At 39.2% G+C, this 16,614-nt stretch overlaps 1 protein-coding gene across 1 annotated transcript in view; it reads left to right on the top strand.

The window, feature by feature from the left end:
• Positions 1 to 16,614, top strand: part of ARL3 (ADP ribosylation factor like GTPase 3) — a 29,658-nt gene that overhangs the window by 6,197 nt on the left and 6,847 nt on the right. The window contains exons 2-5 of the mRNA XM_036437956.2: positions 734 to 877; positions 4,885 to 5,001; positions 11,463 to 11,513; positions 13,534 to 13,719. Coding sequence (XP_036293849.1) covers positions 734 to 877; positions 4,885 to 5,001; positions 11,463 to 11,513; positions 13,534 to 13,719 — 498 coding nt within the window. The remainder of the gene's footprint in view (positions 1 to 733; positions 878 to 4,884; positions 5,002 to 11,462; positions 11,514 to 13,533; positions 13,720 to 16,614) is intronic.

Genomic DNA, 16,614 nt, shown 5'->3' with positions numbered 1-16,614 from the left:
CCATTGAGCCAAACCGGTCCTGGCTATTTTTTCTTTTCTTTTTTCAAATTTTATTTATTGATTTTTTTAGAGAGAGATTCTTGTATGTTCCCTGACCAAATTGTTGTTCCACTGGTTTATGCATTGATTCTTGTATATGCCCTGCAACCTTAACATAGCAGGACAACGCTCTAACCATCTGAGCTACTGGGCCAGAGCTAAATGAAGAAGTCTGAAACAGAGAGCCCAAAAACAATTTCATATAACTTTTTTGTATTTCTTTGTATAGCACCTTTAACTTACATTAACTTGGGTGTTAATTATGTTTAATTAAACAACTATTATCTAGTATCTATCTAGTGCCAGGCATGTGGGAAACAGAAACTATAGTCCTTAACCATGAGAAACTTCACTCTACTAAAGGAGGAAAATACAAAAGTCAGTCACCTGTAGTCTGATTCGATGAGTACTGTACTCTAAGTTTATATAAAGAGCTTTAGGAGATTTGGGGTGATTACTAAAATGGATTAATAGAAGGAGCAGAAATAAGCCATGCTATTTATTAAGTTGTTGAATTTACTAGCCTACTTCTGCCAAAACATAGAAGGGGAAAGCAAATGGAACAAATGGCATCAAAGCAGGAAATAATAATAATTAAGCTATCCACATTACTTTTTTCAAGGAGAAGGTACTCTAATGTTTGATAATATGAAAGTCAATGCCCCAAAAGTAATCTTTTTTATGGTTGTTCAAGGGCTTACTCTCAATTTTGCGAAAATTGAAAAGTGCACCAGACCAGGAGGTGAGACTCCTTCTCCTGGGTTTGGATAATGCTGGCAAGACCACCCTTCTGAAGCAGCTTGCATCTGAAGACATCAGCCACATCACACCTACACAGGTGAGCACTGGGTTGGCCCCAGATATTTGTGGGACTCACAGAATACGATAATAGCAATATGAGAGACAAAATGAGGAATATAGTTTTGTCCATTCTAAGTTTTGTTACTGGGAAAAGTATACACTGTATAAAATAATCTTAAGATTTCAAAAATGTATCGAGATTCCATTCATATGAGATACTTAGTCAAATATATAGAAACAGGAAGTAGAATAATGGTTACCAGAGGCTGGAAAGAGAGGAGGAAATTGGGAATTAGTGTTTAACTAGAGGCCCAGTGCACGGATCGTGCACCTATGAGGTCCCTCATCCTGACCTGTGCCCTCTCGCAATCCAGGACTCCTTGAGGGATGTCAGACTGCTGATTTTGGCCCTACCCTGGGATAAGACAGAAACCGACAGCCTGACATCCCCGAGGGATGTAGTAATGCAGGAAGTGGCAGGCTGCCTGGGAGGAGTCCAAGCTCAGGCTGGGTGCCTCACCATTCCTGCTCATCCCAGCCGAACTGTGCCTGCCGCAGTGCTGCTCTGTAGTGCTGCTGCAGAGGCAGGAGAGGCTCATCAGCTGTGAGCCCGGTATCTGGTGCCCATCGGTCAGCTGAGCACCACTCCTGGGTGTGGGAGTGCACTGAGGGCAGCTCCTTAACTGAGCGTCTGCCCTCCTGATAATCAGTGTGCATCATTTGGGTCAAGCGGTCACTTAGGCTTTTATATATATAGATGGGCACAGAGTCAGTGTTGCAAGATGAAGAAAGTTCTGTGGATGGATGGTGGTGATGGTCGCACAACACTGCAAATGTACTTAATGCCATTCAACTGTACACTTAAAAATGTAATGGTACATTTTCATTTTATGTATATTTTATAATTTTTAAAATAATTTTTAAATAATGCAAATATATATCTATACTTATGTCAGCACACAATCAAGTCCCTCAGATCTAAGAGATTCCTTTAAAAAATAGCTTTATCTTCTCTGATTATGAAATTAATTCATATAGCAAATATAGAGAAAGTATAAATAGAAGCAAAGAGTACTGTGAGAAAACCCACTGTTAATATTTTAGTGTGTATTTTTCAGACTTAATAAACACAAATATATATCAATTTTTTTAAATTACCCATATTTTTTAAAAATATATTTTATTGATTTTCCACAGAGAGGAAGGGAGACGGATAGAGAGCTAGAAACATCGATGAGAGAGAAACATCGACCAGCTGCCTCCAGCACACCCCTTACTGGGGATGTGCCTGCAACCAATGTACATGCTCTTGACCAGAATCGAACCCAGGACCCTTCAGTCCGCAGACCGACGCTCTATCCAATTTTGCCAGTTTCGGCAAAATTACCCATATTTTTAATGCAGTCTCATCAACCTTCCTCTTTCCTAATGCTTAGCAAGTAAAGCACAAAGGATAAGACGGTGGTGCTCACTGTATGGAAGTTGAAGGACAAGTCCTGGTTGGAAGAACTCCAGTCTGCTTCTTTAGACTCCTTTCCTGTTGGAAATTCTGAGAAAGCTGGACCTTTGGCCAAGTCTTTAGATTTCCTAAGTAGGAACAGCCCTATCAGTCAGTCCCAGTCACTGTAAAGTGCTTCAGCATTAACAGTCAGCAAAACCTGGTTTAGTTAGCATTTTCTGTCGCCATACTATACTAAGAGTGTGGTGTCAGGTTTGAATAGCTGTGCGGGGGTGTGTACTTCACAGCTATGAATATTACTGATTCAAAACACTTTGCAGGAAAGTCATTTCAACTCTTATCAAATGAGCAAGTTTATAAATTTAATGTATAGTCGAAGGAGGAGCATATTACAGTAGTATAGCCTAGAAAGGCTGAAAACATTAGTGTGCGAGGATTTCTGCCAGAAAAGGAAGTGCTGGATTTTGGTGTTTGTTTTGTTTTGTTTTGTTCTTTGGCGGGGCCTTGTTTGTTTGATTCGAGATAGGCTGTATTTCTCAAGAACATGCTACAACCATGGAAATGAACTCAAAGTATGGATCCAAAGTTCCAATTCTAACTTTCAGGCTTTGTTTGATGTGTTGTAGGTAACTCTTATTCTACAGGGTAGGGCAAAAGTAGGTTTACAGTTGTTTGTATGGAAAATAATACAATAATTAATAAGTAACACAAGAGTAAACTCTATTTTGTGTACTAACTACTGTAAACCTACTTTTGCCACATCATGTATTAAGTTGTTTTCATATTCTTTAAAAACAAACTTTTATTGTATTTTTGTTTTTATATTTAAAAAAGTAATAGATGTTCATTATAGTAAATTTAGAAATATACATAAGTAAAATTGAGAAATTAAAAATTACCTGTAATATCCATTCATACATAACCACTGTTAACATTTAGTGATATATGCATTCGATTTCTTTTCTATGCATATGTATGATAGATATATTTAAAATAAATAAAAAAGGTTTATAGAGAATATGCTGTTTTATATCATCTTTTTCACTCAATACAAGATATGTAACACCTTTCTTTGTTATTATAAATATGAATATCATATACATCTCATTATTTTCTTAGAATAATTTCTTAGTAGATTTATTAGGTTTGATGACAATAGAATTTTAAGACAGTTGATACATATGGTTGAATTCCAGGATTTACTCTTATTTATTTCCTGCTTCCTTTTAGAAGGATTTAATGTAATTGGATTTAACATGTAATATTATAGTTATGTATAGTATTTTTAAGCTCATAAAAATGGTTTTGTCAATGAGTCAGAATGAAGCAGCCTTTTACAGTAATCTGAAGTCACATCCCTTTAGTTCTTGAACTTCCTATTTATTCAGTCATTGGCATTTTAGAGGAGCTGCAATCAGCATCACCCCAGTTATTCTCTAGTGATTACTTATCCTCAGGAGAAACTGGGTGGCAGTGCTCCTGTACCATTGCACTGCGCCTGTCTGCTGGGCGAGGCAGTAGTGCCGGCAGGCTGCCAGATGAGGCAAATGTTTGGAGGCACCCCCAGATGTGCTTAACTCCAGCTATTCTGGATGAAATGTCATTTCTGGGGTAGCACACTGGTGATTGGATTTTTCAGAGCCTGATTTCACTAAATCATTTTTGCAAGAAGATATTTTTTTTTATTCTTGCTCATGAAATGCCTTCTCTCCAAACCCCAAAGTTCTTGTTAATTTGTTTCTCTGCACACTACCTCCCAGCTCATCATTCTGCCTGCTTCTGATTTGCTCGCCTTCCCCAAAGTTCCACCTTGAGTACCTATCCTGAAAATGAGTGCTTTCTTTTCAGGTTCATTAGAGATACCTACTAAAGAATAATTTCAAATACCTGCTTGTTGGTTTGTTTTCATCACTGCCTATAATTGAGGGCTCTACTTCAGAATTTGAACAGGCTGTCCCAGCAGCCCTACCTTTCTCACTGGGCTCACAATCCAGTTATTAGCCAGCCTCCACCAGAGTTTCCTAAGTTCAGCTCCTTCCTTTTCCTGGGTAATCCATATGAGAAAATTTTTTAATTTTGAACTGCTAAAGAATGCAATCTGCCTGATTTTTGCTTTTGCCTTTTTATTTGTTTGTTTGTTTGTTTGTTTGTTTGTTTTTGGGTTTTTGCCTTTTTAAATGTAGCATTTGTTCTGTTCTGTCAAGTTTTCAGATTCAGTTACAGGGTTTTTTTGTTAGTTACAAGTAATGTCCTGTTAAATGTACCATCCTGAGGATTCATCAGAGGCATGGCCTGTGTTATCAGAGCTTCTCTCATACCAAGTTGTCCTCAGTGGTTGTGTGTGTGTACTCATGATAGGAAGCACATCATGTTAGCCATGGCGTTTTAACACTGACTTCAACCTGAATGAAGTAAGCATGTATAAATACATTTCTTTGTTCCCTATCATAGCAAACTGTTTTCAGTATTATCAGTGTCACATCTGGCAGAGTACCTCAGAATTAGTAAATAACATAGCTGTCCAGTGTAACTTTGTCAGAATTATGATATCAAAGCTTAATAAAACTTACCTTTCTTGGTTGCAGGGTTTTAACATCAAAAGTGTACAATCACAAGGGTTTAAACTGAATGTATGGGACATTGGTGGACAGAGGAAAATCAGACCATACTGGAGGAATTATTTTGAAAACACTGATATTCTTGTAAGTACTCTTTCTGATGTGTTAATTCATAGTCTTTTCTGCTGGGTTAGGAACATTAACTCTATAAGGTTCTGTCTTGCCAATAATTCCATTGCCATAACATCAATCACTAAATTTAGGGCTAGCAGAAGGCTCCAGATTGTGAGAGAGAAACATCTTTGTATAACTTGTATAAGATGTTTTGCTGTCGCTCAGTAACGATGTTGAACCCACACCCACCTTGGCAAATAAAGTGTTTGTTTATTACCATAGTGATTTGAACAGCAGTAGGGAAGTCAGAAGATTGTGCAGCTAACTCTATCATCCCAAGGATATCCACAAATCAAGAGTATCCCAAACTGAGCAACCAAGATAGTAGTGAGAGTCCTGGGAACAGTGATGTGTAAGGAATGGTTGAAAGGCCTGAAAAGAAACACTTGGAACTGTCTTCAGCTACTTTAAGAACTATCTTAAATCAGAGATTAGCCTCATTGTGAATATTTCTAAAGGACTGGACTAGAAGCAGTTCAGGGAGTATTAGATGGTAGAGTTTAACTCAGAATAAGGAAGAACTTTCCTATAATTGCAACTGCCCAGAATTAAAGAAGCTGCCTCAGGCACTGGGAATTCCCTGGCTCAGGTGGCCTTTGTTCAGGCAGAGGCTGGGATGTTAGTTTTCAGCTCTCCATCACATTCTTTAGAACTACTGTTTGTCTCCTGGCTTAAGGTACTTGGAAAGAAATACTGAAGTAAGAGCAGTTTATAAGGACATAATGACTCTAAGGTTCCATACGGAGGTCTTGGAAACTTTCCAGTCCTCAAGTCAGGGAATTTTTTAAAATATATTTTTATTGATTTCAGAGAGGAAGGAAGAGGGAGAGATAGAAACATCAATGATGAGAGAGAATCATTGATTGGCTGCCTCCTGCAAGACCCCACTGGGGATCGAGCCCACAACTGGGCATGTGCCCTTGACCAGAATCGAACCTGGGACCCTTCAGTCCACAGGCCGATGTTCTATCCACTGAGCCAAACCAGGTATGGAATGAGAATTTTAAATTATAAACTCTTAACACTTTGAGGGTAGACTGCAAGGTAGTGAGTGATAATCTGACTCTGGATTCCACACTTCCCATTTGCTTGGAGTGCCTGGGAATTATAGAACTAGCCAGCAAAAATCAGCTGGGAGCAACCCTGCAGGGGCTTTTACCAGCTACATTACGTTGCCAGTACCAGACAGTATTTTGGATTCAGTGTCAACATTCCATTATTTCCCAGTGCCATTTGGGATTAAACAACTCTTGGGGAGCAGCTGGGTCCCCAGCGTTAAATTCTAAGGCCTGTGACTCTTAGTTCTTTCTGACAGTAGCAGCTTGCAGTGGCAGTGGTTGATGGATTATATTTGTTTGTATTTAATAGTTTTCCATTGCTGTTTAAAAAGATCTATTACACTAGGCTCCACAATAGAATTGAGGCTAGACACAGTTAGTTGCCTGGTTAACACTTTTCAATTATCTCTAGAGCGCCATAATAAGTTCTTGCTTTAAAGTGGGTGTCTACAAAACTGATCTAGTCTGCCTCCTATAGGTTTTATATAGTTTTTTTATTTTTAAGTTTTATTTTATTGTTTAAAGTATTACTATATATAATATATATATATATATTATATATATATATCTTTATACAGTATTTTTAAATGATTGAAAAATTTCAAAAGAATAAGATTTCCTTACATGAAAATGAAGTGAAATTTTAATTTCTGTGTCCAGAAAGTTCTGTTGTGACACAGCCACATCCACTTGTTTGCGTACAGGATGGGCAAGAGTAGATTTATAATTGTGAGCATGCAAAACAGAGCTTATTACTTTATTATTATTATTTAATTATTATATTTATTTCATTACAACTGTAAACCTACTTTTGCACACCCTGTATTTTCTATGTTTGCTTTCACACTGCAACAGCAAAATCCAATAGTTGTGAAAGAGATTGTGTGGGCCACAAAACCAAAAATACATACTACCTAACCCCTTACAGAAAAAGATTTGTTTAGATCATTAAATGGGTCTCTAGGGGTTTGACAGGGTTAGGGCAACTCCTAAGAGTGCCGAAGTTATTCTCAGGGAAGATGATACTGAGAACATTTTACTTCGCCTTCATTAATTGTGGAGGTGACTAATACTAGTAAATAAAACCTAAAGTATGATAGAAAGAAGGGAGAGGCTGTCTTCCATTTCTTTTAGGCCAGGAAATAACAGCCTTGTAATAGATAAAAATACATCTTTTTTTTTTTAAGGTATGTTCATATTATTACTAAACTCTATTTACTTATTGTTATCAGTTTTGTGTTTAAATGCAACATAATTTAAATAAAGCAACTGTGTCATCATTTACATTCCAGTGTGTAGGACTTAAGTGAGATCTCTAACAACTGTCTCATGTATTATTTCCGTAATGCCACTCACACCCGAGTCACCTGGGTATCGATACTGCTGCAGCACACATAATTGAAAACCGCATTACCCAAAACCTTATTTGTTGTTTTCAACCTCCTTTTAGACTTCTGCTCAAGTGGTCATTAAAAAGCCACACATCTTAGTATCATCTCTACTTGGCTCCCTACCCCTTTAGTGGAGAAATACTTGGGAGCAATAAAATGACCAAAAGGTGGCAGCAGGAGGGAGGAGGACCAGAAGCAAAAGAAGAAACAAAGAACCCTCCATCCACAAGCTGGATAGTCAGTCTGGATAATCCAGAGTAGGCTGTACTTCCTTCAGAAAAACAAACAAAAAACCTCTTTCTCTAGTCTTCCTCCATAACCAAATAATAATTTCAAAGCAGTTGCCAAGGAAGATGTGAATTGGCTTTGCTTAAAGCATCATTCTGAGTGCCATGGATAACTATATTTTAGAGCAGATTAATGAAACTTGATTTTTGAGGCTCCATAATATTTTAAGGTCAGAAGCATTATAAATGTTTTAACTTTATCCGATACTTTCTGAGTACTTTTATTATTTATTTTTGGATTAAATTTTTTTACATATATATACATACATACTAATATATGTTATATATATATATATATATATATATATATATATATATATATATATAATAAAAAACTATATATTATTTTTCCCCCTTAAGGCAAGATGCTCTCCTTACTTTTTTTATTTTTATTTTATTGATATTTTACAGAGAGGAGGAAGGGAGAGAGATAGAGAGCTAGAAATGTCGATGAGAGAGAAATATCGACCAGCTGCCTCTTGCACACCTCCTACCGGGGATGTGCTCCAACCAACGTACATGCCCTTGACCAGAATCGAACGTGGGACCTTTCAGTCCGCAGACCGACTCTCTACCACTGAGCCAAACCAGTTTTGGCACTCTCCTTACCTTTATTTATTGACCAGAAGAAAACAGATACTGGGCAGCACTGGGTTGGCGAGCAACCAAGAGAAGCATATAGCACTGCAGAAATACAAATTGGTGTATCACCAAATTAGACTTCTTCCTGGAATTATTGTGAAGTAGTTGTCAAATTTTATAAAAATTATGCAAAATGATAGAGAGAATTAGGCTAAATGTATAGTTGAGGAAAACCGTCCTTTGATTATACTGAATCTTTTAATGGAGGCAATAAATAGCAAGTAATTATAAGTAATAGTTAAAACTTTCTTCTCATTGATCTTCAGCCTCTGTATTCTCTGGTATCATCTCTCTTGTCCTTAAATCTCTTCCCATTCCTTCTTATCCTCTCCCGACTGTTTTTCATAATATCAAGCATCCATTTCCTAACTTTATGTTTGTGTTTTCCACTTTGGTTCAACCTCCTCTTTTCTTCCCTTGTTACTCACACCTTTGCTCCCAGACCCACTTTTTCTTACTTTGAAATCCCCTTCTTGCCCAGTGGCCTGCACACAGCCTTCATTAAGCCCTCTGAACCCCAAACTCGCTCCCTGTGCTCACTTGGCCCTCTCCCCTCCCTCACATCTTGAACTATTTCCTGGGTGAAGATAATCCTAATCCACTATAGCCTCCCAAATAATCCTAATTAGGTCTTTTATGTTGAGGTTCACCCTCCCATTACATTCCTTCGTTCTACATCTACATTTATACTATATCTGCTCCCTAATAATGAGAGCCTCACTGGTGGAAAACAGTCTGGAATTCTGGGTGTCTGTGGTGTGCAGAACCTATTGACACTGAGTCAAGAGTAATATTAACTACAACAATGATATTAAGGCTGGGGGAAAAAATACTGAGACAACATCCTTCCTCCTTTTATGATTCCCCATGAAAGAAACATAGGTGGAAACATAGGGTATTCTCAGAGGAAAGCCTAAACTTTGTTCCTGCATATTTTGCATTAGTGATTCTAAATGAGAGTGCATTAAACCAAGGAATTGTAATTTTTTCTTTCAAAAGAGAGCAAATTTTCAAGTAGCACAGAATTTAACATACATACAGAAATGCTTATGTATATTGTAGTATATTAGTTTATGTAATTTAAGGCATGTAAAGGTGAGAGTTGTTTGTGTTGTTGTTTCTAAATGAATACAGCAGGCCCTCAAGTAATGTCACTTTGTTCAACATTGTTTCATTATAACATGGATGAGAAGCTGTAGGAACTTAACTCTTGTTTATGTCAATTAGCCTGTGGTAAAGTTGGTTTCGTTATATGTCTTTTCGCTTAAAGTTGCAAAACCTATTGATGACGTTAAGGATTTACTGTATGCTCTTTTAAAATTCTGTTTTCATTGTACCATTAGTTTAATAACAGTTCTAAATTATTTTTTAAAAGTTAGAAAATCTGATAATTTTTAAGATTAGCAACTGGTCCCTAACCGATTTGGCTCGGTGGATAGAGCGTCAGCCTCAAGGGTCCCAAGTTCAATTCTGGTCAAGGGTATATACCTTGTTTGCGAGCTCATACCCAGTAGGGGTGTGCAGGAGGCGACTGATAGATATTTCTCCCTTGTCGATGTTTCTGACTCTCTATTCCTCTCCCTTCCTCTCTGTAAAAAAAATAAACATATATTTTAAAAATAAAATAAACTGGACCCATTAAAAAAAAAAAAGATTAGAAACTGGGAAAATATTTAATATATCATTCAATTGTTTTAAAGGACTATAATATTATATCTAATTTTCTTTTTAAATTTTCATAAGAAGAATTAAGAGAACATTCATAAGAAATTAAAATAATATATTTGGGTTCTGTAACTATAAATAATTTTCTTTATTTTGGTGTTCCCTTATTTTCTTTATTGTTATAGGGTGTCATTTATGCAATAAATAAAATTCAGTGATGGGAAAGAAAGCTTGAGATTTTTAACTTATGGTGAATCTCAAGGCGTCTCTTACTCTGGAAAAGGCTATGCCCTTGCTATTTGCTTACAGCTCCTAGCAGCCTTGGAGGTTATAAGCAAGGTAGGAAGGGGTGGAGATCACTGGGTCTCCTGCCTCAGTACATGAAGTCAGTGTACAGTTAATACTCAAATGATACTTTCAGCGTGATGATGTTCAAAGACTACGATTTGTAGATGTCTCAAAACACCATCTCTCTCAGTCAACTTGAGATGCAGTATTAGTAGAGTGCTTAAGGTATGCTTGAGTTGGAATCCCAATTTTGTCAAGTACTTGATGTAACTTGAGCAAGTTACTTAACTTCTTTGGGCTTATGTTTATCTATATAACAAAAGCCTAAGTGAGCATTACAGCGAACGACTAAAATGACCGGTCACTATGATGCACACTGACCACCAGGAGGCAGACGCTGAATGTAGGAGCTGCCTCTGGAGGTCAGTGCACTCCCACAGAGGGAGCACTGCTCAGCCAGAAGCCGGGCTCACAGCTAGTGAGTGCAGCGGTGGTGGCAGGAGCCTCTCCCACCTCCACAGCAGCGCTAAGAAGCAGCAACCCAAGCAGTAAGGAACGAGTAGGCAGGTGGTAAGGAGCAAGGCATCCCAGATAATGAGAGGGATGTCCAACTGCCAGCTTAGGTCCAATCCCCGGAGACTGGGCCTAAGCCAAACCAGCAGTTGGACATCCCCCAAGGAGTCCCAGACTGTGAGAGGGTGCAAGCCAGGCTGAGGGCCTCTAGTTTATGTATAAAATGAGAAAGTAGTGCAATCTATCTCATAGAGTTGTAACAAGGATTAATATGAGAAATCTTGCAAGAATGCTTAGTGAGTGCACAGTAAGTGTAGCTATTTTCATCCTGCATAGCTCTACTTTTTACTTTGGAGCTTTGCTGGAGATATTTTGGGGGCACCCTCCATTTAATTAATTAATTAGTTAATTTGTTTGTTTGTTTTGCATCCATAGGTGAGGTAATAATTACCAGCTCAATTTCTATATGCTATGCTAATGTAAAATTGGCTGATAGGATCATCTCTCTTTCCATAAAGGTGCACTGTCTTTTACATATCTGCTATTGAGATAACATTTTTTTTTTTTTTTTTTTTTTTACTTTACAGATATATGTAATTGACAGCGCAGACAGAAAAAGATTTGAAGAGACGGGCCAGGTAAATAATTCTTTTGTTGACCTATTTCCCAAATAACTGGGTATTCATTAATCTGCCTTGTAAATGTATGACAGTGAGAGAGATTTTTTCTTTGTTGTTTAACCTTTGCAGTTTAAATAAGGCAGTCACTCTGGCAAGTAGGCAAAAATACCAGTTGTCAAAAAAAAAAAAAATTAGTTCAGAATCCTTTAAACAATTTTTTTTTGTATTAAAGCCTTTTAGTTTAAATCAAATTGAATAAACAAGTTATAAGAAAATGGAATTTACCACCATGCCCAAAAGCTCTTCAGTTTCTCTTCATTCCACATAGAAATGAACCCAGAAGAACAATTCACTTATTATTTCTACGTACATTTTTCAATATCAACTTGATTGACCCAAGGGCAACTAACAAATTCAAAGGGATGGAAGAAATGTGTAAGCCAAGACTAACCTGCTTGTGTTTCCAAGCCAAAAGATAGGTATCCTTGAACCCAAAAAATGGCTTCAAAGGCAGACTACATGTCAACATGGTTACACAGTGCAATTTGTATACATGGTTTAAACAGAGACGCGGTGGGCACAGACCATTCTACTGAGTACACTGATAAGAAGCAAGGGGTAGAGTGGACCTCTTTGGAGAAGCATTTTATTGCAGAGTCCTTGGCTTATGTCCTAAACTACCAGTGGTGGCCTTTCAAAGGTAGCCGTCCCATGTTTCTGTTCCTTTTTCCTGGAAATTAGTTTGAGAACTCTTCAGGATAACCCTCCTATACATTGATGACTTCTGGTTCATCACTTCATGTGAGCTTGAAGGTGAAGGGTGTCGTATAACTATCTGCCTCTTGAACCCTCCAGTTCTCTTTGACAGCACAAGTGTCTTAAGTAGGGTTAAAAGTGGATTTAATGGGAGAGGTGGGTCCTCATATTTAGGTAAGTACACACCCTCTCCTATACTTATTGCAGACAGAAACTACAGGGTAGACCCCAACCGATAGCCTAAAAATCAGAGACCTTGCCAGGTGGACTAATACAGTTATTTTAGGATGTGGGTTTGATGAAGCGTAATGCATGGACATGTTTTGGAGGTAAATATTGATGAAACAGAATTATAGTATTTAAAGCAATTGTCATTTTCAATTTATCCTATAGAATAAAATGCTAATATGCAAATTGTCCCCTTGTGAGTTTAACCGCTCACTATGACATGTGCTGACCACCAGGGGGCAGCACAGAATGAAGGAAGGCCCTGGCTGACAACTAGAAGGGCCCAATCGGCCCTAATCGCCAGCCTGGCCTAGGGACCCTACCCATGTACAAATTTTGTGCACTGGGCCTCTAGTATTCAAATAAATCACACACACACACACACACCTTGAAAATTATTTGCAGATAACAACTTTGGCTAAATTTTATTTTGGCTAAATTTTAAATTTTTGTCACAACTTGTGTTCTCCCTTGAACTGTGTTCTCAAAGTATGATCTATGAATCCCTATAGAAGAACTACTACAGGAGAGCTAGTTAAAATGCAGATTCCTAAATAAGTAAATAAATAAGATAAAGGGTAGATTTCTAGGCCCTTGCTCAGACTTTTTATTATTATTATTATTATTATTATTATTATTTTATTTATTTATTTTTTACAGAGAGGAAGGAAGAGGGATTGAGAGTTAGAAACATTGATGACAGAGAAACATCGACCAGCTGCCTCCTGCACACCCCCTACTGGGGATGTGCCTGCAACCAATGTACATGCCCTTGACCGGAATTGAACCCGGGACCTTTCAGTCCGCAGACCGACACTCTATCCACTGAGCCAAACAGGTTTCTGCTCGCTCAGACTTTTTAAAGTCAGCATCTCTGGGGTAGGCCCAGCAATCTGCCAGGGGATTCTTTCACAGGCTCAAGTTTGAGAACCACTGCCCTTGAAAGTTGCTGGTTGATCAGCTTAACTGTTCTATTGTTTTTCTAGCTAGAAGTTAATGGTTAAATATCATAGCTTTCATCCTTCCCTCCCCATCCATTCTCAAAATGATCCAGGAGCTAGCTGAATTACTGGAGGAAGAAAAGCTAAGTTGTGTTCCAGTGCTCATCTTTGCTAATAAGCAGGATTTGCTCACGGCAGCCCCTGCCTCTGAAATTGCAGAAGGACTGAACCTGCACACCATCCGGGACCGAGTCTGGCAGATCCAGTCCTGCTCAGCTCTCACAGGAGAGGGCGTTCAGGTGAGATTATCTGGAGGCTTGGTCACCTGGCAACGCGACAGCCAACCAAAGTAGTCTGTCTCCTTGGCTGGGCTGATCTAGACAGGAAAGATATGAAACAAATAGCCTTTGATTGGCAGATGAACAATCCAGGATGTGAAGGACATGAAGAGTTTAGTTTTTTCCTACTTAGCAGCCAGTGTGACCTCATTAACTGCGCTAGGAAAGGCAAGCCCAACCCACACAAGCAGCAAACTACCTCACTAGGTAGGAGGTCAGAACAGAAGACTTAGAGCAGCAGTCACCAGCTGGTGGTCAGTGAGGTCCGAAAGGTTGGCGACCTCTGACTTAGAGGATGCTTTCTAACTCTAGGACTCTGATGATTCTTTGGGGTTTTTGTGTTGTGTCTCATATTATGGCCAAGGTAACAGAGCCATCAACAATGATGCACACTAGTTACCCTGTCGAAGTGTTCTGTTTCTGTTGGCTGTCTTCATTGCCTTCAGAGTTGGTGTCTGCTTCCTGCTACTTCAGTTTGGTTTCCCACTGGTGGGCTTTTGCTCACTGAGGGCTCTTGTTTGATACTGAGGACTACATACCAGAGGAGCAGGCTCCCCTCATTTGATAGTAACTGAGAGGCTCCTAGTATATCCTCAAAGAATGGTGAGCAGGTTCAGTTCTGATGCTTCCCACCAAGCAGACGCAAACCAGGTGACACTTGGAGTCAGCGCTCTAGGACTTCTCCATTCCAAAGCCCCGGCAGGCCCACACACCTCCCTTTAAACATCGGTGGACCTGCCGGGGAAGTGACACCACAAGGTGAGAGTCGGACTGTACTGCTCTGGGACGCTGTGGGGATCAACATCTAACACAGTGTGTCTTCCCTCATTGCCATATGGCGTGTGTATCTAATGGTATGACCAGTTTGCTTTTCTCTGAACTTGGTGTGTTGGGGTACGAGCCTGCAACTTCTCAGTCATCCTGCAGCCTCTATCCATCTCTTTTCTTTTTTTCTTTTTTTTTCTTCTTTTTTTTAATATATTTTATTGATTTTGTACAGAGAGGAAGGGAGAGAGATAGAGAGTTAGAAACATCGATGAGAGAGAGTCATCGATCAGTTGCCTCTTGCACACCCCCTACTGGGGATATGCCCGCAACCAAGGTACATACATGCCCTTGACCGGAATCAAACCCAGGTCCCTTCAGTCCCCAAGCCGATGCTCTAACCATTGAGCTAAACCGGTCCCGGCTCCATCTCTTTTCTAATACTCTCCTTCCCTCTCTCTGAGGACATGTGACATTGATTTGTCTTAAAACCGCCTGACTGCTTTTATTTCAAGAAAATAGTCACGTCCTAGCATTATCTCACTTGTTCCATCTGCTTGCTGCTTGGTTTTTCTCTTTTTGTTACACAAACAACCAGGGCCTGTTTCTGTGCTCAGCCTTTAGATCTGAGAGCAGACCAGTCAGCACAAGACCAGCACCCTCTCTTCTACAGCCCTCGGTACCTACACCCTCTGTGTGTGTGTGGGGGGGGGGGGGTGTTCTAAAATAGCCAGAGATGAGCTCAGCTACCTCCCCAAAATGGATGCTGGAGCTCTGTGGGCCTCTGGGAGGTTTTTGTTTAGGGGGGGAGGTGTTAAGTCTTATTTCCTTCTTTCCGAGACTCTGGTTATAAAAGTAATATATTCTCTTTATTAACCATATAAAAACATATAAAATTTAAAACTGTAAAGTTTTTTCCTCTCCCCTAATCCCACTTGATAAAGAAACTATCATTAATAGTTTTATTCTTCTTAAGTCTCCTCTTTAAAATTATAATCACATATGTGATTATAGATCTATTTAGTTTCAAATTAACTGCATTTTTTTTTTTCAGCTTAATTTAGGCTGGTTCAACAACTATACTACAACCCAGGATGTTTCTATTTTTTTATTTTATTCTTATTTGAGAGAGGAAAAGGAGAGGGAGAGAGAGAAACATCAATGATGGGAGAGAATCATTGATTGGCTGCCTCCTGCACGCCCCCTACTGGGGATTGAGTCTGCAACCCAGGCATGTGTCCTTGACCTGAATTGAACCCGGGACCCTTCAGTCTGCAGGCCGACACTCTATCCACTAAGCCAAACTGGCTAGGGCCCCAGAATGTTTTTTAATAAGTAAACTCAAATCATTTTAGCTTCTCACTTAAAAAAAAAAAAAAATCAAGTTTAGCCTAAGGTATTTCCCTCAATTGTGCATAAGATGGCCTTCATGAGGCCTAAAATGATTTGGGTTTGGATGAAGCTTTCTTGTGTTTATACAAACCACTCCAGCAAGAGAACTCTGCCTGTCTAAATGGCCTCAAACACAAATATAGAGAAAACATCTCAAGGTCGGGGGCTCTAAAGGTGGCACACATTCTGTGTGCCTACTGCTTAGAAAGTGGCAGCCCGTGATCTTTTTTCACTTGGTCAGAGTGTAGAAAAAACGAAAAAACAGATTAACAGTAAAGGTCCTTGTTCCTTGAGCCAGCCTGAAGCAGGGACTAGAGTTATCTAAAATCAGCATTTTGGGTAGTGGCATTCATGTCAATGGTACTTCCTCAGAGCCCGGAGACTGGGAGGGAGCTCTGTCATTGTCCTCCCAGCCCCCACCTCCCACACCCCAACCTGTGTGGGGAGGTTCCAGGGAGGAGAGCTCTTTTCTCGGCTGTGTAACCACCACAGAAATGGCATTCCCCTCAGTCACAGGATCTTAGACCAAAAAAGCAGCAGTGAGCTATCAGGCAGAGCCAGGGAAGGCTTTAAAATCAGTCAGTTTAAATCAAGTGAGACAACCATGTATGGTTTGTTTTTGTTCAAGTTCTTCTTAGATCAAAGACCTTCAGCAACCAGATTCACAGGAAATTATGTCAAGAAAAATCTAACAAAGAA

This window comes from Pipistrellus kuhlii, unplaced genomic scaffold (genome assembly GCF_014108245.1).
Source record: "Pipistrellus kuhlii isolate mPipKuh1 unplaced genomic scaffold, mPipKuh1.p scaffold_m20_p_15, whole genome shotgun sequence".
NCBI classification, from domain to species: Eukaryota; Metazoa; Chordata; class Mammalia; order Chiroptera; family Vespertilionidae; genus Pipistrellus; species Pipistrellus kuhlii.
Note: the sequence above shows the minus strand (reverse complement) of the source record. Positions and strands in the feature narration are given on the sequence as shown.